The 12,221-nt window shown below is 37.7% G+C and overlaps 1 protein-coding gene across 6 annotated transcripts in view; it reads right to left on the reverse strand.

Annotated features, from left to right (window-relative positions):
• The window catches only part of PKN2 (protein kinase N2), a 151,893-nt gene that overhangs the window by 56,501 nt on the left and 83,171 nt on the right, over window positions 1-12,221 (reverse strand). For all 6 annotated transcript variants that reach the window (XM_001145367.5, XM_063816924.1, XM_016921959.4 and 3 more), the window contains exons 4-6: window positions 8,580-8,697; window positions 7,788-7,933; window positions 7,475-7,691 (exon numbers count right to left, since the gene is read on the reverse strand). In XM_001145367.5, the coding sequence (XP_001145367.1) occupies window positions 7,475-7,691; window positions 7,788-7,933; window positions 8,580-8,697 (481 nt within the window). The remainder of the gene's footprint in view (window positions 1-7,474; window positions 7,692-7,787; window positions 7,934-8,579; window positions 8,698-12,221) is intronic.

Below are 12,221 nucleotides of genomic sequence, written 5' to 3' on the forward strand. Positions count from 1 at the left end.
GTCTCTTCACAGAAACAGAAAAAGAAACTGACAGAAACTTTCAGAACTGAGTTTATCAGAACTCTGGAAAACATTCAAAGGTTTACTACAAATAAGCAAATGTTTAATCAAAATCCAAAAAGCAAGGGACACTCCGGAGAGCTCTGTGGAGTTTTCACTTACCTTCGCCTCATCCCTCCCTTAACTCCCAATACCTTGGGGACAGTATTGAAGATGGCAGCCTGCTGTAAGGAGGGAGCAGAGAAGATCTTTTTCTCAAATAATTGTGGTCACCTGCTTTGACCTGTCTGAGGGCTCCCTAAAATACTAACACCAACAGCTTGCCATTATTTCACGTAACTAGAAAATCTTTGGCTGGGCGCGGTGGCTCACGCCTGTAATTCCAGCATTCTGGGAGACCAAGGCGGGCGGATCACAAGGTCAGGAGATCGAGACCATCCTGGCTAACATGGTGAAACCGCCCCCACCCCCGTCTCTACTAAAAATACAAAAAATTAGCTAGGCGTGGTGGTGGGCGCCTGTAGTCCCAGCTACTCTGGAGGCTGAGGCAGGAGAATGGTGTGAATCCAGGAGGCGGAGCTTGCAGTGAGCGGAGATCACGCCACTGCACTCCAGCCCGGGCAACAGAGCGAGACTCTGTCTCGAAAAAAAAAAAGAAAATCTTTGAAGGCAGAGAAACAGCTAAGTGGAGGGCATCTGTCAAAAACAATGGAAGGCAAATGAACCAGTCTCTGCAAACTAAGGAAAAAGAGGATCAGTTGGGGTAAACAATAGAAAAGCCAAAGAAACTGGGAGGAAAAGCTAGCAGAGGAAATGCTTTGGAGAATAAAAGACTTTGCAATGCTTCTACATATTATTGGGAAACTAGAAGACTAGGTGCAAGCAAGAGGCATCCTCGGAAGAGATCTGAGAACACCCTAAGCTCTAACCTATGGTTGAATCTCAAGCTCTGCACAAAGCAAATGCAGAGTTGTAAAGTGTCTGGGTGAGTGCTCAAGCACAGGGCCCAGCTGCAAAGACTAGGCAATCTTTTCTTCTTCAGGAATTAAAGGAAATGTCTGTTGAAACACCAGATGACTATATAGTAAACCAAAAAGTATCTGAGACAGGTCTCAATTTAGAAGTTTATTTTGCCAAGATTAAGGATATACGTGACACAGCCTCAGGAGGTCCTGACAACACGTGCCCAAGGTGGTTGGGTTACAGCTTGGTTTTGTACATTTTAGGGAGACATAAGCCATCTATCAATACATGTAAAATGTACATTAGTTGGGTCCAGAAAAGATGGACAACTCGAAGTAGGGATTTTCAGGTCACAGGTGGATTCAAAGATCTTCTGATTGGCAATTGGTAGAAAGAGTTTATCTAAAGACCTGGAATCAATACAAGGGAGTATTGTAAGAGTGCTGTTAAGATAAGGGGTTGTGGAGACCCAGGTTCTCATTTTGTAGATGAAACCTCCAGGTAGCATGCTTCAGAAAGAAGAGACTGTAAATGTTTCTTATCTACTGAAAGAGTCTGTTCAGTCAGTCTTAAGGTCTCTGTTTTGATGTTAATGCTGGTCTGCAGTACCTGAATTCCAAAGGGAGGAAGGCATAATGAGGCATGTCCAAACCACCCATTCCCAGCACGACCTGTTTCAGGTTTACTTTAGAATGCCATTGGCTGAGAGGAGGGGTCCATTCATTTAGTTGGGTGGCTTAGAATTTTATTTTGGTTTACAATATATTAATGAAATAGACACCTCAGGGGTAATACATGAGAAAGAATAGTCTCTACAAAATAGATTATAAAAGTTACAAGGCAAACAACTACATTCAACATATAGCAGAAAAACGAAATCTTTGGAAAGAGTAAAATCTGATTTGTGAGTAAGTATACTAAGGAAATGAAGTACTTGAATTATGAAGCAAGCACAGTAACAGAATACGGTCAGTTCACAGAAAAAAGAAATTAACAGAAACTGACCCTGGGGAAGTCAAGACATGTTGGACTTACTAAATTAAGATGCTCAAAAATCTAAACGAAACCATGGACAAATATCTAGGGGAAACAAGAAAAGTGATGTGTCAACAAATAGAGAACATCAATATAGATTTAAAAATTATAAAAAAGAACCAAACAGAAATTCTGGAATTGAAAAGTATAACAAAAATGAAAAAATTTGCTAGAGAGGTTCAATACAAGATTTGAGCAGGCAGAAGAAAAAGTGAGCCAATTTGAAGGTAGATCAATTGCACTTGTCTAGTCTTAAGAGCAGAAAGAAAAAATAATGAAGAAAATCAAAGTCAAAGAGAAATACCATAAAGCACACCAATGTAGGCAAAAATCAAAGTCTCAGAAGGAGAAGAAAGAACATTTGAAGAAATGATTGGAAACTTCCCAAATCTGATGAAAGACAAGAACCTACACATCAAGCTGAAAGAATCTAAGTAGAATAAATTCAAAAAGATCCACTCTAAGACACATGATAATTAAACTGTGAAAAAACAAAGAAAAGCTTGAAAGCAACAAGACAAAAATAATTCATCACTTACAAGGGATCCTCAGTAACATTAACAGTGGATTTCTCATCACAAAACATAAAGGCCTGGAGGAAGCAGGAGGACTTTTTTTTTTTTCTTAAGACGGAGTCTTACTCTGTCACCCAGGCTGGAGTGCAGTGGCATGATCTTGGCTCACTGCAACCTCCGCCTCCCGCGTTCAAACGATTCTCCTGCCCCAGCCTCCTGAGTTACTGGGATTACAGGCATGCGCCATCATGCCTGGCTAATTTTTGTATTCTTAGTATAGATGGGGTTTCACCATGCTGGCCAGGCTGGTCTCAAATTCCTGACCTCAAGTGATCCACCCGTCTCGGCCTCCTGAAGTGCTGGGATTATAGGTGTGAGCCACTGTGCCTAGTTGGACATTTTTTTAAGTGCTGGAAAAAAACAAAATTGCCAGCCAAGAATTCTATATATATAGCAAACTATCATTCAAAAAAAGAAAATAAAGAGATTCCTAGATAACAAAAGCTAAGGGAGGTAGACACTAGGAGACCTGCCCATAAGAAATGCTAAAGAAGCCTTTTAGATTGAAATGAAGGATGGGGGAAGTGATGGGCGGGGCGGGGTGGGGGCGGTGTCAGGGAGGGCAAGGGGGAGGGGGGAGGGAGGGAGAGAGAAAGGAAAAAAGGAAGACAAATGCAGGTAAAATTAACTACATAAGTAAATATAGAAGCCAGTATTTTTTTTTTTTTTTTTTGAGATGGAGTCTCGCTCTGTCGCCCAGGCTGGAGTGCAGTGGCACGATCTCGGCTCACTGCCAGCTCCGCCTCCCAGGTTCACACCATTCTCCTGCCTCAGCCTCCTGAGTAGCTGGGACTACAGGGGCCTGCCACCATGCCCGGCTAATTTTTTTTTGTATTTTTAGTAGAGATGAGGTTTCACCATGTTAGCCAGGATGGTCTCGATCTTCTGACCTCGTGATCCACCCGCCTCGGCCTCCCAAAGTGCTGAGATTACAGGCGTGAGCCACTGCGCCTGGCCAGAAGCCAATATTTCTGTATTTTAAGTAACTCTTCTTTTTGTTTCCTTTATGATTTAAAAGACTAATGCATAAAACAATATTTATAGCCTATGTTAATGGGTATATGGTGCATAAAGAGAGTTTGTGACAATATAACAAGGGCACAGTCAAAGAGTTTTGTAGGCTACTAAAGATAAGATTATAATAAATTTAGGACATTAGTTATAATCATTGGGGTAATCACTAAGAAAATAATAAACCTGCACATGGATGTTTATAACAGCTTGATACATAACTGCCAAAACCTGGAAGCAACCAAGAAGTCCTTCGGTAAATGAATGAATAAATAAATTATGGTACATCCACACAATAGAGTATTATTCAGCACAAAACCAAAAATGAGCTATCAAAGCATGGAAAGACATAGAGGAAACTTAAATGCATATTACTAAGTGAAAGAAACCAATGTGAAAAGGCTACATACTGTTAAGATTCCAACTGTATGACCATTCTGGAAAAGGCAAAACTACGGAGGAAGTGAGGTGAGTGGTTGCGAGGAGTTCAAGATTTAGTGAAAGACCAGGCATAAGTAGCTCATGCCTGTAATCCTAGCACTTTGGGAGGCCAAGGTGGACAGATCGCTCGAGCCCAGGAGTTGAAGACCAGCCTGGGCAACACAGAGAAACCCCATCTCTACAAAAAAAATAAAATAAGCTGAGCGTGGTGGTGTGCACCTGTACTCGCAGCTACTAGGGAGGCTGAGGTGGGAGAATATATATATCTATCTATCTCATAAAAGGGAGCAAGAAGGGAATAAGAAAAGTAAGAATAGAGGCTGGGCATAGTGGCTCACGCCTATAATCCCAACACTTTGGAAGTCTGAGGTGGGAAGATGACTTGAGGCCGGGAGTTTGAGACGAGCCTGAGCAACACAGTGAGACGCCATTGCTAGCAAAAAACTAAAAATTAGCTAGGTGTAGTGGCACGTTCCCGTACTCCTAGCTACTCAGGAGGTTGAGGCAGGAGGATTGCTTGAGCCCAGATGTTTGAGGTTACAGTGAGCTATGATCATACCACTGTACTCCAGCATGGGCAACAGAGAGAGATCCTGTCTCAAAAATAAGTAAATAAAAACAGAGTAGAAAAATTCAATCAAAACCAAAAGAAGGTAGTATTAGAACTCAGAGAAAATAAGATAAACACTTGCATAAAAAAAAAAACCCCGCAAAATGACAGAAATAAGCCCTTTTGTTGTATATAATTTGGCTGGTTTTTGTCCCTGGTTTCTGGAAGACAGCCTCTAAGTCTAAACCTTTGGAATTTCCCCCAGTGATAGGCGTGCCTTTGTTATTCATAGTGGATACCTTAGACCACACCTGGTAAGGTGACTCATGGTGGGCCTCTAGACAGTTTCAGGATGGGGGCTGGCCATGCCAGAAAGAATGATCATATCTTCAGGAGGTTGAGGCTTTGAGCCACATTATCAGTCTGACCTCCTGACCCAGGGAGGGGCACAAGGCTGGAGATTGAATTCAATCATGTGGCCAATGATTCACTCAATCACACCTATGTTAACAAAGCCCCAATGAAAATTCTGCACACCCAATGCTCAAGTGAACTTCCTGGTTGGTGACAGACATTGATGTGTTAGGAGGGTGATATATCCTAAGGACACATAAGGTTTGTGTTTGAGATCCTCTCAGATCTCCCCCTTTATGTTTATTTTCTTTTCGCTGCAGTGAGCCATGAAGGTCCTAATTTGTATCCTTTATAATAAAAACGTAATCCTAAGTATAGTGCTTCCCAGAGTTCTATGATTTGTTCCTGCAAATTACTGAGCTGAGATGCTAGAAGAAATCCTGGAATCTGTAGACAGTTGGTCAGGAGTGCATGTAGCCTTGGAAACTCTAAATTTGCTGCTTGCTTATGAAGTGATGGCAGTTTTGTGGGGGGACTGTGCTATAAACCTATTAAATTTAACCTACCTCTCAGTAGTTACCACCAGGATTATTATGTCCTGTCGGTAATTACTTTAAATGTTTCTCTCTCTTTCTTTCTTTCTTAGAGGCGGAGTCTTGCTGTGTCACCCAAGCTGGAGTGCAGTGGTGGAATCACGACTCACTGTAGCCTCAAACTCCTGGGCTCATGCAATTCTCCTGCCTCTGCCTCCCAAGTCGCTGGGACTACAGGTGCATGCAACCTCACCTGGATAACTGTCTTAAACTATTAAATAAACAGCAAACACTGGTCAGATGTGGAGGCACACACCAGTAATCACAGCACTCTGGGAGCCCAAGGCAGGCAGATCACTTGAGGCCAGGAGTTTGAAACCAGTGTGGCCATCATGGTAAAACCCCGTCTCTACTAAAAATACAGAAATTAGCCAGGTGCAGTGGCACATGCAGATCACTTGAGGCCAGGAGTTTGACACCAGTATGGCCATCATGGTGAAACCCTGTCTCTACTAAAGATACAAAAACTAGCCAGGTGCAGTAGCACATGCCTGTAATCCCAGCTACTCGGGAGGCTGAGGCACAAGAATTGCTTGAACCTGGGAGTGGGAGGCTGCAATGAGAGTGAGACTCTGTCTCAATAAAAATGAATTAAAAAAAAAAAAAGACTGACAGAATGGATCTTATAAAACAGAATACAATAATATATAATCTAAAAGAGACTCATTTGAACCCAAAGACAAAACCAAAACAAAGTAGGGGTAGCTGTTATAAAATCAGACAAAACAGATTTTAAATTAAATATTGTTACAGGAGACAAAGAAGGACATTATAAAGGAGTTAAGGTAAAGGTAAAGGAGTCAATCCATCTAGAAGATATAAAAATTGTAAACATACATGAACCTAGCAAAACAGCCCACAATATAGGAAACAAAAATTTACATAACTGAAGGGAGAAATACAGACAGTTCTACAGACATAGTCAGATATATTACCATACTTCCAATAATGGACCTATTAGAACACGATCAAAGAAGAATGAAAAAAAATAATAACTGTTGGTGAGGATCTGGAGATACTGAAACCCACTTTATACATTACTGTTAGAAGTATAAAATAATGTAAATGCTGAGAAGAACAGTTTGACAGTTCCTCAAAATCTTAGATATAGCTACCATATGACCTAGCAATTATATTCCTAGGAATATACCCTCAAATTGAAAACAGATGTTCAAGCAAAAACCTACACGTAAATGTTGATAGCAGTCTACTCACAACAGTCAAAAGGTAAAAAGAACTCATATGCTCTGACAAATAGGTCAATCAAATATAGTATAGATTGAGTACTCCTTATCTGAAATCCTTGGGACCAGAAGTATCTCAGATTTTGGAATGTTTATATTATATTATACTTACTGGTTAAGCATCCCTAATCTGGAAATCTGAAATCCCAAATCCAAAATGCTCCAATGAGAATTTCCTTTGAGCATCATGTTGGGTGCACAAAAAGTTTTGAATTTTAGAATATTCCCACAAGTAGAATACTATTCAGACATTAAAAGGGAGTGAAGTACTCATACATACTACAACATGCATGAACCTTGACAACAATATGCTAAGTAAAAGAAGCCAGGCAAAAAAGGTCACAAATTATATAATTTCTATCATATGACAAATCTAGAATAGACAAATCTGTAGAGACAGACAATTAGTAGTTGCTAGCAGCTGGGAGGAAGGGGGAATGGGGAGTGACTGCTTAACAGGTATGCGTTTCCTTTTGGGGTGATGAAAATGCTTTGAAACTAGGTAGTGGTGATGGTCACACAATATTGTGAATATAGCAAATGCTTCCAAACTGAATAAAATTAAAATGGTTAATACAACAAATTTTATTCTATGTGTATTTTATCATAATTTTAAAAATCTATGCACAGGTTTTTCTTTCAATTATTAAATCAGAACCAGTTATAGACAAAAATACACACAAAAAACAATGGCTATACACTACATACCTGTTAATGCTGCTGGTTTGGATAGTGTACTATATTGATTTTGCGTAGATATCATACTTTGACGTGGACTTAGTGTTGGTGATGCAGCAACAAGTGAAAGTTCTTCAATAATAATCCTGCTTTTGGGATGATTCTTGGGGACTTCGTTTAATCTTTGCTCTAATGAATACTTTAAAAGGTCCAACTTCTGACTTGATTCATTAAATCTTGCTTGAGCCTTGCACAGGGAAAAGACAATTGTTGTCATTTAAATAATCACATACTTTGAATAATGTATTTATTAAACCAAATAAAAATTTTTATTTAAAATTACTTCTGAAAGTGCTTTTCTGTCTGTTACTTTTCCTGAGCCAAGTAATTTCATTACATTCTTTGCACCTTCTGCTACTGCAAACTCTATCCTAAAATGATGCCTTAATTCTTCCATCCGAAGTTCAAGAGGACTTATCACAGGTTTTGCTAGAAGGGAAAAAAAAAAATTTTAATTGCACCATTTATCTGACTTTCCAATTTGCAGTGATTAAAATCATGAAAAGAAATGAATTCCTATAACATTACAATAACTTAGTCCTTACATCAATAAACACTGAAATAAAAATATTTGATATGATATTGAAATTCAGAGCCTTTCATTTTTGTCATTACACATCTAAATTACAAATCTGAAAAAAAGATTTTAGAGCTGAAAGATATCCAAATACTGTAACATGGGGAGACCGAAAGTTTCTACTCCTACTCTTAGCAACTAGCTGTAAAGATTTCTTCTGGAATTAAAAAATAAATAAAACAAAACAAAAAAACAAAAGAAAACAAAGCCATACTCTTAAACAGGTAACAGATTTTTTTTTTAAATGAAGACTGATTGTAAGTATTTGATAATCTATTTAAATGAAGAGATACATTCTAGATTAATATCTTCTTGAAACATAAGGGCCAAATATCTAAAAGCATCTATCCAAGTGAAGAGTCTAAAACTCAAGATTAAAAAAAAAAAAAAGTAATAGTAATGCTTCCTCCCTCTTAACTTTGAACCACTGCCCTGTTCCTGCATAAGATTATTTAGCACCATTATGCTCATAAGAAGGAGGACAATTTATTCCATCACCATTATCAAAAGCCAATTCATTAGTCTGGACTGCCTGAAGAATCTGCATTCGTATGACTTCTATTTTTGTCTTGCTGTCCTGGAGCAGTTGCTGAGCTGTACCATGGAGTTTCCGATCCTATTAAAAAAATAAGTTTGAAAAATTAAGCAAATAAAGGGAAAAATGAAACATTTTCCTATCTTCTAAACAGATCAAGTGATATATCAGCAAGTGAAAAACAGAGTTAAAAGAATGCTGTTGGCGCTATAGTATATCTTATGGATACATTTACTAAAAAAGAGCCATCAAACTTACAGGGTGATAATTGTGAAAAACAACTCCATTAGTTAAGACAATTTGGGAGAAAAGGAAATCTTATTATGGCTGTGTATTTTTAAAATTTATTTTTTATTGTATATACTTGCAGTGTACATGATGTTTTGGTATGCATACATATAGTGAAATGATTATTACAGGCAAACAAATTTACTGACCCATCACCTTCTACAGTTACCCCTTTTCATGTGTATGTTTATGTGTACCTAAAATTTACTCTCTTAGCATATTTTCAGTATATAATATTAACTATAGTTCACGCTATGTATTAGACCTCTGGACTTATTCATCCTTCCTAACTCTAAGTATGTACCTTTTGACCAACTTCTCCCCATTTCTTCTTCCTCCCTATTGCTGGTAACTGTATTCTACTCTCTGTTTCTACTCTCTGTTTCTATTTATTCAGCTTTTTTTGGATTCCACAGGTAAGTGAGATCATACAGTATTTTTCTTCCTGTGTCTGGCTTATTTCACTTTGCATAATGTCCTCTGTGCTCACCCATGTTGTCATATATGGCAGTATTCCCTTTTTTAAGGCTGAACAATATTTCATTGTGTATATACATATATATACACACACCACACAATCCATTTATCTGCTAACAGATACTGTAGGTTTGAATCTTATTACTATCTTTTAGAAAATCAAAATCCAAATTCACATTTGTAATTTTCTTATTTTTGCTTTACACAAAACATAAAGAATTTTCCTTTACTATGATCAATAACTCTAAGACTCAGAAACATAGTATGAAATAAATGCCTCCATGATTAAACCTAAAATAAAAACCTAATCACAGATAGCAATTGTGTTCCAATTAATTATGCTAAGAAAGGTAGAAAACAGCATTTGTCAACCCTGGTGACAATGAGAAAGGTCCCTAGAAACACTTTAATGTCAAAAAATGAGACCTTCTTAATAAAGCTGGAGAACACTTCTGTCATATCTTAAGATTTCAAAAAAAAAGCTCTGAATTAAGTGAAATAATGTTAATGCCTGATATGGTTTGGATGTTTGTCCCTCTAAATCTCATTTTGAAATGTAGTTCCTCAGTGTCTGAAGCGAGGCCTACTGGAAGGTATTTAGGTCACGGGGACAGATCCCTCATGAATTGTTTGCTGCCACCCTCACAGTATGAGTAAGTTCTCATTCTATGAGTTCACGCTGGTTGTTGAGCTGTTTGTTCAAAAGAGCCTGGCACTTCCTCCTCTCTCTCTTGCTCCCTCTCACCAGATGACAAGCTGGCTGCCGTTCATCTTCCATCATGACTGTAAGCTTCCTGAGGCCCTCAACAGAAGCACATGCCAGCACCATCCTTCTTGTACAGTCTGCAGTACTGTGAGCCAAAAATAAACCTTTTTCTTTATAAATTACTCAGCCTCAGATATTCCTTTACAGCAACACAAATGAATCAATGCAAGAGCATACCTCTGCTTAGTTCCAGTAACACTGAATGTGAGTGACAGAAGGAATTATATGCCAAATAATGACCTACTCGAAGATGTCAATGTCTTAAGCCTCAGAATCTTGTTGGTAAGTTACGTTACATGGCAAAGGAGATTTAAGGTAGCAAATGGAATTAAGGTTGTTAATCATTCGACCTTAAAATACAGAGATTGTCCTTGATTTCCAGATAGGCCCAATGTAATCACAAGGGTCCTTAAGTGTAGAAAAGGGAGGAAGAAGAGGTCAGAGTGATGGGATGTGAGAAAAACTGGACCTGCTATTGCTAGCTTAGAAGACAAAGGAAGAGAGTCAGGAGCCAAGAAGTGTGAGTAGCCTCCAGCAGCTGGAAAAAACAGGGAAACATTCTGCCCTACATCCTCCAGAAGGGAATGCAGTCCTGCCAACACCTTGATTTAAGCTAAGATTCACTTCAGACAAAATAACTACAACATTATAACATAATAAATTTCTGTTGTTTTATGCCACTAAATTTGTGATAATTTGTTACAGCAACTGTAGAAAACTAAGAAAATTTAAAAAGAAATATCAGAAGTTAATGCCACTTCCTGTTTTTAGAGTTGCATTAGTTGTTAAAGACTGGTATCCATCCATACATACACACAAAAATTGATTAAGCATCAAGTTAGAAAGCACTTATTCATAAGAAAGGAGAAGCTTTGCATATTATTTAAGCATCTCTATTTTTAATCACTAAGGCAATCAGTACTAATTTGGATAAAATAGCACACAATCAACCTGTATTCTCCTGGAGATTCATGTCTCTTAGAACCCAAGAGACACGCTTGATGACGGCAGTATTATTTCAATAAATCAAACACACACTATATGACACTGAATAAAGAAGAAAGAGATTGGAGATAAGGGGAATAAAAGTGAGCTGAAATATACCCTGCTGAATACCAAACTCAGGTTAATATACCATGGAGGAAAAAATAATTGCATATTTATGACATTTATAAATTTTTCTTTTATTTCTTTTCTATTCCCAAAGTCAGTCATTTAGCAAATAGCTTCTGGCCAGACTGCTGCATAATGACATTTAGGTCAACAACGGACTACATATACCTATGTTTAGATATATTTAGATATGCAAGTACTTACCATTGTGTTACAATTGCCTACAGTATTCAGTATAGTTACATGCTGTTACTACAGCCTAGGTGCAATAGGCTATACCATGTAGCCTAGTACCATCTAGGTTTGTGTAAGTACACTCTATGATACCCGCACAATGATGAAATCACCCACTGATGATTTTTTCAGAATGTATCCCTGTTGTAATGCAATGCATGAATGAATTTCTTTGAGATCAGACTACAGTAAAAGTATTCCAAAGCTCATAATTTAATGGGACAAATGTATTTTGCAGTCAGACTTGAGCCCAAATCTTATTATATATAAACTTGGACAATTTACCTATTTTCTGAAAACCTTAGGTTTCTTGCATAAACTATGTAAATTGTGATACCATTCTCTTAAATATAAAACTTTTGTAAGCATTAAACTAAAATTATCTTGCCTAGCACATAATTAGCATTAAAATGTTCTCTTTTAGGACAATAAAAATAATGATTAAGTGTCTTATTCCAATGAAGTTCTAATGTAAATGTATAAATATTAAGTAAACCATATAATATTACTCTCTTCAATTAAGCTACTTCTTTTATTATTTTATTGTCATGCAAAATGAAGTAGTTCCATCATTTTACTTCTTTGGAAATACTCCTTTCTTCACTATTTCAATTCAACATGCAAGAAACAGCACTTGTATTTTACTTTAAAAATAGGTGAATTTTCCCACAGAAATTTCTGGAGGATCTGCAGGATGTCAAAGTATGATGAAACTTTTAAAATGGAT

Source organism: Pan troglodytes, chromosome 1 (assembly GCF_028858775.2).
Source record: "Pan troglodytes isolate AG18354 chromosome 1, NHGRI_mPanTro3-v2.0_pri, whole genome shotgun sequence".
In the NCBI taxonomy this organism is placed as follows: Eukaryota; Metazoa; Chordata; class Mammalia; order Primates; family Hominidae; genus Pan; species Pan troglodytes.